Raw genomic sequence first — 14,346 nt, 5'->3', positions numbered from 1 at the left:
ACAGATAAGCAAGGGGATTCGTGGCGCAATGGTAGCGCGTCTGACTCCAGATCAGAAGGTTGCGTGTTCGATTCACGTCGGGTTCAAAAAATCCCGAAACATTATTCGGAATTCCCCAACTTTTTTTTCCTCGAGGCCGTTAAGAGAATCCAACAAAGGAAGGGAAGTGGCCACTTGGGCCGTTAAGAGAATCCAACAAAAGACCCAACTATTTTATTCATTCCTCAGTCAAATTCTTTTTTCTTTTCTTCACCACTATAAATATTCGGAAAAAAAAACTTTAATAAACCAGAAAGGATCAATGAAACTGTATATATAAAAGGCTAAATAATCGAATCCACCCCACTAGAAATGGAACTTTCTAGTCGTGCTAAAAGGTCGACACTAAGTATATAAACTACAGGGTTTGATGGATTCTTTGCCTTTGCCATTTTGGTTTTGTGTGTAATTTATCTATGTTTATATTTAGCATATGCGCTCACATAAAAATATTAAAACCTTTTTTTAGGTTTTTCATAAGATGTTTTTAGGAATAGTATACGTAGACAGGCCAAAAAAATCTTGTTTGGAAATTGCGTTTGCATGCAGAAAATACTTTAACAAAACAAAATGAATGTTGTAGTTTTCAAAGTGTGTTTGACGTGTAAACACTAATACTTTGTTTGAAAGAATTAACAATGTATACAATGGTACAGTGTAATATTTATTTTGCAAAGGTTTATTTTGCAACACCCATTTTTAAAAAGTGGTATTAATCATTTACGTAATAAACAGAAACAATCAGTAATGCACAAAATAGTGCTGAACATAATAAATATGGGAATCTCCAGCCTCATTGGCAAACTTTACAACTCTCATCATTTTAGTCTGCGAATTTATAGTCCTTGGACAAAACATAAAGCACTCTCTTCACTTTCTGGTTTCTACTTCTTTTTCTTGAAGAAAGATTTCTTACAAGCTAGCTAGTTTTCAAAATTTCAGTATTTTTTGATGATCGTAACAGATTAACATTTTTAATATCCTAAATGATAAAACATTTGTAATGATCGTGAAGCTCTAGTTTTATAGTTTTATACATAAACCGAACTTTATAACCAAGTAAACGAAAAAGTACTCTTTTACACTTTATTCTTACGGCCTCCAGCAACCTCACACGAGCCTCTCACGTACGTATTCAGCGCCCTTAAAGTAAACCCAATTACTCTTGCAAAATGTTTTCAACATGCGGGTATTAGACCATCTCCATCAGTAAAAATAAGAAAAGTTTCTCAAAAAAAAAAAAAAATATATATTTTAATCAAAACAGATATATTAATTATTATTTAATAGTTAAACTAATAATATGATAACACATGTCCAATTGGATGAGAATAGTTAAACTTAACTCTCCTTCTTTCTACTTTTCCTCACCTCTCTCATACCATTTTTTTTTTAATTTTTTTTTCTTTTTGGGTATCTCATTGAGATATTTCCAATGGAAATGCCATCTCCATTGGTGAGATACTTCAAGTTTCTCAAAAAAAAAAAATAATGATATTTTATTATGATTTAGCTTCTGTCCAATTATAAATACACACATATACACATAGTCTCTCAATCATTACTGTAAAGTTTCTCTGTAGATAAACTATTCTCAATTTCTCTCCTATCTTTCTCCTACTTTATTATTATTTTATATTTTTTAGTTAATAAGAAACTATGTGATAGACTACTGATGAAGATGCTCTTATACTCTCGAAGCTCATTTTCTCTTTTTTTGCCAAAACCATAAATCAATCGATTGAGAGAACCAACTTTAACAAAATTGGTAATGTTAAATTTAATTACCTTATGAGATGTTATCTGATTTGGGTGTATCGTTTGAAGTTTTTAATCCTTAACCCAAATTTTTTAACTATTGCTATGCATAAATGTTCAATATAATATATTTTTCTTTAACAGGCCACTATAGTTTGTACTTTAGGTTAATGGTGATAAGTTCTCGTTGAACTTCAGGTTAATGGTTCATAATTTTTTGTAGGTTTAAAAAATGGATTAATTAAAATTATAAATATCCCATGTATAATATGGTTAGCCGCACTAAGCACAAGGACGCACATTCCGTAGTGGAAATGCTTGTGATGGGTGGACCATCCGTCGTATTTAATTCAACGGCTCCCCTAAGAAACGAATAATTAATATTCATTTTAATTAGGTTCTATAGAACTAGCTAAATCACCCAATTGTTGACAAACTAAACTATTAGAAATCTATAATTCCCTTCTTAATTAAAACAATCACTTATACTTTAAATATTTTTACAAAGAGCTTATACTTTAAATATATACACATGATATCGCCATCTATTTGTTAGGTCAAATCTCAAAAGCTAGAACACAAGACAAAGCGAATTTGTTGCAGTCATCTGGACTCTTTCAATTATATTATACAATCCTTATAATATTATTAGTTTTATGATGTTTCCACATTCAATTTTAACTCATTTTAAATTATGATTAACAACTAGATAGATATAAAGAGAGGTAAAATACGAGCGATGGTTGATATTTTACTAAAAAAAAAGAAGTTGAAGAAACACGACCATTTGCTTTACAAAATTATACGATGAAAACTGAGCCAACACATTACATACCATTTGTATCACACTCACTGGCCAGATTTCATTTCCCTTATACTAGGGAATATACCATAATTAGCTATATTATAATAATCATGTAATCACCTGATTATATAGTCTTTTAGTGCTTCCATTTTCTTTAAATTAATTTAAATTTATTCAAATGATTTAATATTATGAATGTCCACTAGTGTGCACTCCAGTTTAGTTTATATTTATAATTAAATACATAATTTATGAACCAAATTAATATAGTAGTTAATGGCTCAATGCTAGTGACTAATTGTTGATTATAAAACAACAATTGACTAACTTGAGTTTCCTATAATGTGATATCGATGGATAGTGTCCATTAATCACTACATGTATTTCCTGAAAATTATACTATATTATATTCTAAATCAAGTTTCGACGTGTCGTTGTATTTATTTGTATTGTTTCACACAAAAAAATCATGAATTTAAACAAACGTAAAGTTATTGAGACACTTACTATATAAATGATGTAATGATATAGTATATAATGCATATAAAGTTAAAAATCAATCTTCATGAAACAGAGGTAACTTCAGCAATTGTTTTTGATAAACACAAAGTAATAAAAGGTTCAAATACACAAATCGTTAAATTTTCCAATTCATACAACATTTACAAATTACAATAAACCATGTACATCAAGAGACTAAACACTATCCCACTAAAATGATCTGCATTAAATTATAGAGTTTTCTAATAAATAAATGGGAAACTAAAATGATTATGGCAAGAAGGAGTTGGGGTCATCTTCGCCTTGCTTGATTCGGATCTCGATTTCGGGTTCGGATTCAAGTCCGGAGCTAGAGCTACCGGGTAAACCTCCACACTTGTGACACCTGGCAACAACCAAGATCTGACGGCAAGAAGGGCAAGACGAGTGAGATCCTAGCCACGTGTCAATGCAAGCCACGTGGAACCCGTGACCACACTGCGGTAAAACTCGGAGCTCGTCGCCGGCAGAGAATTCAGCTAGACAGATCGCGCACTCTGCGAATTTCTCCGACTCAGGTGACTCTGGCGAGAACGTAAGCTTCGGGAGAGATTGAAGGACTTTCTTCTTCAGGCCTTTGTTCGCCGCTGCCACCGGAGGTTGAGGAGATTGAGTTTGAGATCCGGAGACTGTTCTGTTTCCGGCTGCGAGACGACGGAGCCAGACACATCGAGAAACGGCGATTAAGCCGAGAACGCAAATCAAGGCGCAGAGGAGAGCAGCGAGGATGACGACGAGATCAGAATTCAACGCGGCGGTGGAGTTATCAATCGCCGGAGACGGAGTGTTGGATTCTACGAGAAGACGAAAGAGAAGGCGAGCCATTGGAGTGAGTAAGAGGTTTTGTTGTTGTTGTGTATGTTTGTAATTTGAAAAATGGAAGAAGGTTGATTTGAGTTTGAGAGGGTTTTGGAGAGGCAACGAGAAGCAGAGATTTATAGAAGGAGGAGAGTTCTACTGGTTTGGTCTTAAAACTATCGTTGTCGGTTAAGGTTACTTTAGTCATTTTACAACACGGTTTGTTTTTTGTTTAATAATAATATTGACGTTACACTAATACACTTGTTACTTTCGGTCCAGACTCATTGAAAATGAAAACCAATTATTTATGTGTATTTAATGTCTTTGTCACAATCTTATGTAGATTACTCAAAAAATTTTAATTTTCATTCATGGCCAGTTATTATATTTAAGATTATTTAGAAAATTAATGAAATAAACTCAACTTTTTATTGGTTTGACTGCATGGTAATTGTTTGTGAAAATAACTTTGATTGTCAGTGAATGAAATAAACGAAAATTATGATAGTAGTACTTAATGATTGTCAGTGTATGGCTTGACCATTTTTATTGTTGGTATATGGCTTGACCATTTTTATTGTTGGTATCAAATAAGTAACCGAAAAACCGTGGGCGTGTGTTATACATATAATGTAACTTGGGATGTTGGGAACTACAACCGAAGATTCGTTCTTGTGTCAGTTAACCAATAGTTGCCTTTTGACTCGAAGACACATACTTTCACGTAACAAAATATGGCTAAAATAACTGTAAAAATAATTCAGGTAAGTAATCAACACCAAAACTAGCTAAGTAGGATATTTTTCTCACATTTGTAAATCAAATTTAGGTTAAACGATGGAATAACTTTAGCTTATATCACTATAATAAGAAGGAAAAAAATCACCTATTTTTATGTATTATGACCGAATGTAGGTTTTTTTTTTGGTCACATGGTCCATTCAAAGTGCAAAGGTGAATGTTCTCTTGACCAAAAAGGTAAAATAAATAAAACTCCATGGATGGTTGTAAATTGCAAAAGGCTATGAAAAAATATAAACAAGCATAAAAAGGTAGAGTCTTAGTGAAGATCAAAGATGCCTTGGTAAAGAAAGAGCATTGCAGATGCCAATTTAACTCGAACCGTCCAAAGTCAGATCCTACAATTTGCACTCAAATAAACTTTTCGATGTTTATTGGTTTATAATTTAATCAATTAATTCTTTAAACGGATTTTTCATTAGGTTAAACTAATGATTCGATAGTTTTAAGTATCTGTTCAACTGATGATTTTGGTAGGAGAGAACTTAATGACGACTGCTCTTGTGGAAAAAATATGATTCTTATTCGTTATTGCTAGGTGATTAATATTCGTAAACCACCAAAATATACTATATTATTAAGTTATTTAATAAAGACAACTTTTAATGTATGAATTGGTAATCTCAAGTTTTGTAAGCGATTTCTTACGTGTAACTACTATCTTACCTTTGATAGCCGAATTGCCCAAAGGAGAAATAAAGTATATATGGAGGTTTGTTTTTGAGATACATTGCTTTGTAGGAAAACAAACATTTTCGTCATCGATCAGAATGATGCCACATGTCAATCAGCAGATTGCTTGCTTGTGTGCAAACTGCCATACGACACTATACTTAAAGGAAGTTTATTACGTAGTGCATTCAACCCCCAAAAATCTAAACAAATACAATCTATTACATAGTGTTTATAAAGACTATAGTTTAATCTAAATCTGATATGTTTCTAATTTTATTTCGGTAAATGTGATATATTAGACCAAAGTTAATGTTTCATGTTTTGTATGAGTAGAGCTGAATTTGTATAATTCTTCTAGTCTTCTAGCTAGAGATATATTAACTTTGTGGAGAATAGTAACCAGAATCGGCCGAATATATGGTCGGCCTCGTGTTACTTTACTTACTTGTAATGGTCTTAAAACCCTTTCTGTCCGATGATGATACATAACTAACTTCACTAACAGGTGTAAGACTCCACGATTTGGTGAAGACAGTGGAGAAACACTTGTCAATATTTCTTTCAAAGGTTTCTAGTTTAGATACCATTCATATGGTGTTCAAAACATAGAAGATACCATTCATATATAAGTGTTTGTTTTCATGATTATTGAGAACTTAATTATATAGTTTTTAATTTTGTTATGAAAGAGTGTCAATGGAAACCCCTTAAACGTGATATTAACAATTACTCCATCAATTTCATTTATAACCGTTGCTTAAAAATATTTCACACTAAAATAGTATGTGAATTTCTATTATGTAGTTTTTGTAAATACCTTTATAATTTTATCTTCTAATCAATAAGCTAAACTATTAGAAATGAAACTAAAATTTTGTTAATGATTCACATTAAAAACAAAATTTATAAACATGAATAAATTCTAAACGACGCTTTATAATGAGTACTTTTTGATAACTCCACTAGTTAACGATTAAGCTTAAGTTTTTTTTTGGGGGCCAAAATTAAGCTTAAGGTTAAGGTATACATAAACTAATTAACATATTATATATAATCTTCCCTAAGATAAGTAAACGAAGAGAAAGCGTGTAAATTAGGAGTTTCCAAATATAGTAAGTCGGAGAAAAATTAAAAACGAGTATTAATTTTCTGTTTGACTCTTTCTCTCCTCAGTGCACTCTCCACTTTCTGATTTCGCACCGCCCACTTCTTCTTCTCCCCACATGCTCTATTTTTCTCGTTAAATTTATTAAATTTGGGACAACTAATACGAAGATCACATCTAAAACATGTCACTATACAAACCCTTTTTCAGACAATATACTAAATAATTATGTGTAAGTCTATAATCATCTAGCATGACTAGCGTATAAATAGTCAAAGCGATGAGGAAACTTCGTTCCTCCACTAATTAATTTATTGCGAGTTTGAAAAAGTATGCAGCCTCGAGGAAAATGTATTGCAATTGACCAAATTCAACCAATTTGTGGGCACGAAATTGCTCTAAGCCACATTCGCGGTTTTACGACAATGACTTTAGCAATTTCCAGTGTCAATTGTCTAACTTTTCAAATTGGTCTTCGAGTATTTCACAATCTAAGTCAAATTATTGTTTGTTAATGAAATTATCCAGAGATTAAATAATTATAAAAAAAAGATAATAGAGACCCTATTATGTTGGAATTTAAAGCCGCCTCTACTAAACGTTGTTTGGGACTTAATATGCATAGATGTCACGTGGTGTTTAGTTAGCTAAAACCACCAACAACTAACCAAAAATATGTGCATTTTTGTCAATGTTTATTCGATTTACTGTTGATATTGAAAATTAATGGTTGATTCTTGGTCGTTGTGGGGTTTTATGCAAGATCTTTGATTCATGACCACCAGAAGCAAATCTTTATAGAACAAGATCTTCCTTCACATGTGTATGTGGGACTAAATTGTTGATTTGATACTGATGGTGATGTTCAAGGCTCATATTAGTAGCATCACGATCTCAAAGTCAACCAGAACCGTAACACAGACCAAACTAATGTATGCCGATCTGAGATGACCGGACTTCTGATGTTTGGTTTGTGAACTATCACACCAATTGCATCCAAATTGGCACATACAAGTGAGGGTTTGCTTCAGATTGGTTTGGTATGTATTTTCCGGTTATCTATAACAGTATCACAAAGAAAAGGAGGTCTCTAAAGGAACCCAAATGGGGTTTAAGACCACGCATAAAGTCAAACCTAGTTAGATACGGATTCTATCTTTAGACAAGGAAATAATAGCTATCTGAGCCTAGGAGACAAAAGCTAATTAGTTCTTAGATGCTTGCAAGAGTAAAAGTGACTGATGATAACAGAAGATCTCTGAATTTGCTCTCAACTGGTTAAATCAAAGCGAGTTTTTTTCTATCAGTAATACATTTCTCAACATGATACAAATATGAAAATGTGATCTTACTATTCTCTGTTTCTGTTCTTGTTTACTCATTACAGATCATACCTCACATTCCATTTTCCTTTCAAGTTCGTGTTAAAAGTCCAATTGTTTTCTCTAATCTGCATATAAGGTACCTGTAACAGAGAAAGCCAACACATAGTGTTCAATGATCCAATAAGAACCATTGTTGTTCTCTTTGTTAAACGGTAAGCTAAAGCGTACCTTCTCAAACATTTCGTAGCCAATTCTGAGGCGTAAATCCTGATCTTTCTGAAACTTCCATATGTTCCAATCAAATTCAGCAGCTCCTTTTGCGTTCCTCTGTGGCAAAATCACAAAATTTCAGTCCATTCTAAAGTTTTAAAAACCATCAAAGAAACACAAGTGATGAAAAACAAAAGAGGCAAACCTGAACTAAGTCCTGGTCAAAATCACATCTTCCTTTGATATTAAAGGTTACAACCTCATCAGTTATCACAGGAAACTTCTTTTTCCCACGTACAAGACACCGAAGCTTTTCGCGTTTATCATAATGCAAACCAACTCCAAGGTTTGTTGAAGCCTATACACAAATTCATGGTAATCAATAAAATGGTCTGGTAAAAGGTTCAAAGAGCTCAAGCACAAATTCAAGATCAAAACCTCATGAAAAAAGTATCTTATCATTGCACAGAAGTAACTTGGCACTCCAGCTCCTGTATCTAGCTCTCCATGAAGCTAATCACAAATGTAAAACCAACAAAAGAAAGTAAGAACACAAACATTCCCTGCTCCATAATCTCGACAAGGGGATAGAGTGTAGCCAAAAAACAAGTTAAGTATAATCTTCCAAAAAGCTATCGATTCTTCTTTAAGCCTACACAGCTCTTTCTGCTAAAGACTAAAAGACTCTAAAGCCTGTGTACATAGAAAATAACATCCTAATTACAATTTCCATAAACCCTGAAAACCATTAGCCTATAAATAAGTAAGAGGCTTTGTGCATTAAATAATCCTAAGGAAGAAAATCAAAAGAATATATCGCAATCAAATTGAAGAATAGTGCTAAAATCCACCATAACAGCCAATAATTTGAAGAAATTCACCTGCAGGCGAGTTTTGGAGTTCACCGGAAACTTCTCCTTGGCATGAATTTTCAGAGACCTGGAATTAGTAGCATATCTCAGAGAAGTCTCCATTTTTCTCACTAGATTTTCTCGGGAAAAGAAGCTACCGGAGATATCGCTACCAAAGCTCACAAGCAGAGCCAGCAACCAAATTCTCACCTAGTAGGTAGCTGTAGACATTTTGGTTTATTATCGGTTGAACTAAAACCAAATTTGTTATGGTTTGACATTCGGTTTGGTTTTCTCGGTTCTATGATTTCAAATCATTTCAAGTTTTGATTTGATTTGGTTTTAAGATATTGTAGCCAACTAGAAGCTGCCACGTAAGAATTATATACTTTTAACAAATTTTAGTCCAACAAATATACCGGTTATTTAACTGTACCAGAGTTTGGTGTATAACCAACCAGACACAAACTAAAAACTCCAAAATTTACATCTTTCTCTCTTTTCTCCTTTGTCATCTTTACACAAATGTTGGGACAATGCTTGAAGCTTCAAACTTCTCTTATTAGCGTTCACTTCTCTTCTGGTGGAGGAGTCACCCGAAGCAGCTCTATGTTTAACTCAAAAGTAGCTCCAGGCTGCAACAACATACATGATTTTATTATCTCTTAAACCCGAAACAAGCATTATACTACATTTTGTAATTAGTTTTCAGCAAAAAACGGAGCTTTCCTCATATACAATTTGTAGTAGGTTCTCACCGGTATCTCATTCATTCCTTTCTGACCATAACCAGCTTCAGGAGGAACAATCACCGTTCTCTGCAAGAACAACATAGGTCAAAACTACTTATATGTAACTACATGTTGTAAGAAGAAGAGAGCGAAAATGCAGTAATGTTTCTAACCTTGCCTCCGACTTTCATTCCTTCGGTAATGAAATACATTGCTGGAGGAGGTTTTGGTGCAGCCTGTGCAGAGAATAACCCATTTGGATTATCAACGAATTCACGCTTCCTTTCCTTTCCTGGCGTAGATCCCACCTTGAACTCGTAAGGCTGCTCCAGAAAGAAGTAAGCCACCATCAAACTAAAAATTATGCAGAATCTAATCAAAAGGGATAGATGGTGAAGTAACCTGAGCAATACTACGGTTTCCAGCTAAAAGCTTGGATTCTCGGGTAGAAATTGCAGTGATGCTTCTGTAACGGCAATCAAAATGCACCTAAATGTGGAAAATACAGACACCATTACATTGTAAAAGCGAGAACTCGATTTCGATATAGAGAAATTAAAATGTGAATCATTAGCTAGAGAGACCTGAGCAGTTGATCCCTCTGTTGCTACTGGACCTTTGCCTTCCTCAATGTCATAGAATTTCAACCCTTCAGCTGCAAGAACAGAGTAACACAAACATTGTGTTAATAACAAGCTAAAGTTTATGTTTTTACAAACCCAGAAACTTCTCATACAAGTCAAGCAAATCCTTTTATGTCCCCCAATTCAGAATTTCGTCGAATCAGAAACTCTCAAAACCCAATTAAACAAGAGAGTAATCATGTGCAATAACAAAGAAACCTAATTCCAAACACTAATTGTGAAATTTGTGCGGAAGACGAACCGATAGCTAAGAAGAGAGCGAGGGACTTAACGGCCAGTGGAATATTCCTCGAGAGGGATAACTTTTCTGCTACGTCTCTCTCTAGCTTCGGAAGAGCTCGGTGTTAGAACGAAGAAGCTTGTCAATGGAATCGAGCTGAGAAGAATAATACTCGCGTCTCTTCTGGATATAGGAACCGAAAAGGCGACGACTTGGTTAATGGGTCGAGATTGGTCAGCCTCAGAAATAGAAGTGATTCGAGGAAGACGAGAGTGTTGATTAGATGCCCATCTGTGTAAGCTACTAATGGAAGCCATTGATGAAGAAGAAGCATAGAACTCTGTTCAGGTGTTCACATATCCATATCCTAATTTCTCAATGCTTTGAGCGTAATGACTGTTTTACCCCTAAAGCCATTCACCAAACGTTGCGTTTTAGTTTGTGAATTCCTTCATATTTTAATTCACCTTTGTTATAAAATGACCTTTGTACCCTTTTTGCTGACAATAAATTCCTTTAGGTTTTGGTGTTGGTCTCACAAAGCATATGGAATACTGAAAAAGTAAAAAATGTCATAAACAAATCTTTCCTTTTTAATATGTTAAAGGCAAATAATCTACGTCTATAAATACATCATATCTACTATAACATCACCAAAACTTCTGGAATAGTCACCATCACGGAACGGAGCAAAAAGCCCTAATCTTGTTTTGTCTCTTTTTCTTATTAATTAGATCAATCATGGATGGATTACCTTTTCATATCCTTGAAGAGATTCTCTTCAAATTAGATCCAAAATCTCTGGCAATGATGCAATGCACGGATCGATCTATCAACTCGCATATATCCGACGATCCTTATTTCAAAACTGTATGTAAGAAGGACTGTAACGACGACGGAGTGATTCATGGATACGACTTTAAAGCTACCAAGTGGGGAGTCATGGGTTGGATTCCACGGTGGTACGATGGTAAACGAGACCTTTGTCAGTCCAAACCGTCTTTGACGGCATCCTCTTCGATGGAACTAGATGAGAAGGAGGACGTCGACATGATGACGATGGTTAATGATGATGATGATGATGATAAACGTGTCTCCTCTCTAAGCAAAGTTATGAGACTGATTAGTGGAATCTCACCATATGCTCAGAGCTTGTTCAAGAAAAAGGGAAAGATACTTGGAAAAAGATTGATGATTGAAGAAGAAACGGAATCGAATATGATGATGGATGAGCCTAATTCTTCCAAGTTCCTAGACGTGGAGAGAATCAACAAAAGAAGACGAGTCAAGTAGACAAAATTCGTATTGTGGCTTTTGGTTAATGTAATAGAAGTTTAAGAGTTATGTTTTCCCTTTCCCTTCTTTTAATCTACTACTTTTTTTTATACTCTTTTTTTTTTTGGAGAAGATGTTAATTATATTACCAAAAAGGAACTTGAGGTTTACAAGAGATTTAGAACAAACTGGCGCAAACAAAACAGTCCATTAGAAAGACATAGAGATTAGGTGGAGAAGCAGATTAATGATCATTCTTGTTATTAGTAAACATATTTGCCGGAAAAGTTTAAGATCCTTTGATCTTCCTACCGTTTAGCACGGAACTAGCTGGTTAGTTAAGATGTTAACGGTTATAACTTAATCTATAAATTCTTCCTATTGACTGATGAGATACATGTATTATGAAGAAATGTTTGAAATTCAAAAATAGAATAGATATTATAATGAGTTAAAACTTAAAAATGTAGATTAGATCTCATCAGTCAATAGGAAGAATTTGTTTTAAAATGTTATAATGAATGACTTACAAAACGTAAACGTTTTCGGTTTGTAGTATTTCCTTTTTGGAAGAGATACTGCATTTATACTCAGAGATTTGGAGAACGTAGTCATTTAGTTAAACAAGGAAAAGAATAATATTAGTTTCCGAAACAAACGTTCAAACTTTTCTTTATTGGATTTTTGTGACTAAAAATTATTAATTACGTCGATAAATACATATACACTAGAAGTAACAAATTACAGCGAATAATCACATCAAAGAACTATGCAGAAACCGTAATATCTCTTCCTCTCTCTTTTCTTTTTCTCCCCTTGTTCGATCATGGAGAACTTACCTCTGCATGTCTTCGAAAAGATTTTATTAAAATTGGATCCCAAATCCCTAGCTATGATGAAATGCACGAGAAGATCTATCAACTCGCATATATCTGAAGATCCGTATTTCAAATCCAATTACTTGTCTCTGGTCGGATTCGGTTTGCTACACAACTCCTACTATGGATCCAAATCTCTCTTCTGCAACCCTTTCGGCGATTCTATGCCATTCAGATACACATATTCCTTAGATATCAAGACTAGGTTTCTCTGCTCTTGCTCTGGCCTTCTCTTACTCTTCATGGATTATCTCTGCGTCGCGAATCCGCTCACTAAGAGGTATCGATTCCTTGATCACTCTAAATCAATCTTTCTTGGTCGTGTTAAAAAAAGGGGAGAGCTAAGCTTTAACCTACGAAGTCATAAAATGAATCGCATTGGTTTTGCGGTTGATCAAATTGATAGAACAAGTCAGGGATTCAAAGTTGTCTGCATGAAAGATACAACGTCTTCGAATCCAGACCAAACCATGTGTATCAATTCGAGATTACCACAGGAGATTCCTGTTGGAAATTGTCGGAAACAACTATTACTTGCAGCCCAAGTGTTCCCCTGGCTGATAAGAAACCGGTTTACTTTGACGGATGTATTCACTGGTTGAGAAAGGACGGGAGCATTTTAGCATTTAATCCAGAAACAGAGCAAGCACGGCTGATTCCAATCAAGTTTCCCCTAGAACTAAGCGCGGTGGCGAACAAGTTCTTGTTCGAGGCCACAGAGAAGGAACTAGCATTGATATCAGCGACGGAGGAATCGATTAACGTTTATTCCCTCGAGGATATTCTTATCGATCCTAAGTGGGTCTTAGTGAAGGAAATCCAGAACGGAGTGTTGCACAAAAAGACAATGAGGTGCTGGAACGTTGCGGCATACAACGGTAAGTGTTTGGTGTTGTGGCAAATGAACAAGGTAGCTTGCGACGGAGATGTTTTTGGGTACGACTTGAGAGCTAACAAGTGGGAAGTCATAGGTTGGATTCCAGAGTGGTGCGATGGTTATCAAGTCTTTTACCTCTTTAAACCGTCTTTCTCCTCTGCGATAGAACTGAAACAAAAGGTCGACGTTGAGACGATGAATATGGTGCATGGTGATGATTGTAAATATATCTCCACTCTAAGGAAACTTATGAGCCTGATTGAGGAAATCTCACCTTATGCTAAGAGACTGTTCAAGAAAAAAGGAAAAAGATTGATGACTGAAGAAGAAACGAAACTGAAGATGACCGTGGATGAGCCTAGTTCTTCCAAGTGCCTAGACGTGATGCGTTTTAGCAAGAAGAGAAGGTTCTTAGGCATGGAGAAAATCAACAAAAGAAAAAGAACCGTTAGGTCTGCGGGTAGATCTGGTGTAGTAGAGGGCTTTCTGCTCTACGTCGTTACGGCTCAGTATTGTCGGAACACTGGTGAAAAGCTTCCAATCTCTATGGTTTTCTATGGTTCGGTCTTTGATAACATGCATCTTCTTCCTTGATGTTTCATCTAGGGAAATCCTCAATCGCTTATCACTTCATGTTTTTTTTTTCTCCCATGTTTTCTATTCTTCTTTCTAGCCATATGGGACAAATCTGTAATATTTTACTTCATTGTAGGTTTTTACATTTTTTGCAGTTTATAATTGTTAACATATTCCTCAAAGAATTCCTACCTAAATGATATATACATGCATAACTCATTATATATCTAATCTA

General features: G+C 34.7%; 5 protein-coding genes and 1 non-coding gene across 7 annotated transcripts; 3 read left to right on the top strand and 3 right to left on the bottom strand.

Annotated features, from left to right (window-relative positions):
* Positions 1-14: 14 nt before the first annotated feature.
* Positions 15-86, top strand: AT1G20820. Its single transcript has one exon. It is a non-coding gene; the product is annotated as a tRNA-Trp (tRNA).
* Positions 87-3,148: 3,062 nt separating this feature from the next.
* On the bottom strand, positions 3,149-4,154 carry AT1G20823 (RING/U-box superfamily protein). The gene has a single exon (NM_101935.3). The coding sequence runs from the start codon at positions 3,965-3,967 to the stop codon at positions 3,374-3,376; it is 594 nt and encodes a 197-aa protein (NP_173506.1). The 5' UTR covers positions 3,968-4,154; the 3' UTR covers positions 3,149-3,373.
* A 3,564-nt stretch (positions 4,155-7,718) lies between these two features.
* On the bottom strand, positions 7,719-9,193 carry AT1G20816 (outer envelope pore-like protein). The gene is made up of 5 exons (NM_101934.3): positions 8,941-9,193; positions 8,498-8,572; positions 8,265-8,417; positions 8,078-8,176; positions 7,719-7,989 (listed from the first exon to the last, which is right to left on the bottom strand). The coding sequence occupies exons 1-5, from the start codon at positions 9,031-9,033 to the stop codon at positions 7,906-7,908; spliced, it is 504 nt and encodes a 167-aa protein (NP_173505.2). The 5' UTR covers positions 9,034-9,193; the 3' UTR covers positions 7,719-7,905.
* Positions 9,190-10,866, bottom strand: AT1G20810 (FKBP-like peptidyl-prolyl cis-trans isomerase family protein). 2 transcript variants are annotated; one of them, NM_101933.4, is made up of 6 exons: positions 10,558-10,866; positions 10,226-10,296; positions 10,044-10,130; positions 9,815-9,964; positions 9,669-9,728; positions 9,190-9,545 (listed from the first exon to the last, which is right to left on the bottom strand). In NM_101933.4, exons 1-6 carry the CDS (start codon positions 10,820-10,822, stop codon positions 9,480-9,482), a joined length of 699 nt encoding a protein of 232 aa, NP_173504.1. In that variant the 5' UTR covers positions 10,823-10,866; the 3' UTR covers positions 9,190-9,479. The 2 variants fall into 2 exon arrangements, with proteins under 2 accessions (NP_173504.1, NP_001321139.1); NM_001332469.1 differs by having other exon boundaries at positions 9,264-9,728; positions 10,558-10,848.
* A 380-nt stretch (positions 10,867-11,246) lies between these two features.
* AT1G20803 (F-box/associated interaction domain protein) lies at positions 11,247-11,798 on the top strand (the record flags this gene model as incomplete). Its single annotated transcript, NM_001332468.1, has 1 exon — positions 11,247-11,798. The coding sequence occupies one exon, from the start codon at positions 11,247-11,249 to the stop codon at positions 11,796-11,798; it is 552 nt and encodes a 183-aa protein (NP_001322860.1).
* Positions 11,799-12,606: 808 nt separating this feature from the next.
* On the top strand, positions 12,607-14,129 carry AT1G20800 (F-box/associated interaction domain protein; the record flags this gene model as incomplete). Its single annotated transcript, NM_001332467.1, has 2 exons — positions 12,607-12,938; positions 13,199-14,129. 2 exons carry the CDS (start codon positions 12,607-12,609, stop codon positions 14,127-14,129), a joined length of 1,263 nt encoding a protein of 420 aa, NP_001319054.1.
* Between the last annotated feature and the right edge of the window lie 217 nt (positions 14,130-14,346).

The sequence above is a fragment of the Arabidopsis thaliana genome (assembly GCF_000001735.4).
Source record: "Arabidopsis thaliana chromosome 1 sequence".
Classification (NCBI taxonomy): Eukaryota; Viridiplantae; Streptophyta; class Magnoliopsida; order Brassicales; family Brassicaceae; genus Arabidopsis; species Arabidopsis thaliana.
The sequence above is the reverse complement of the archived record's forward strand: the minus strand, read 5'-3'. Positions and strand labels throughout refer to the sequence as shown.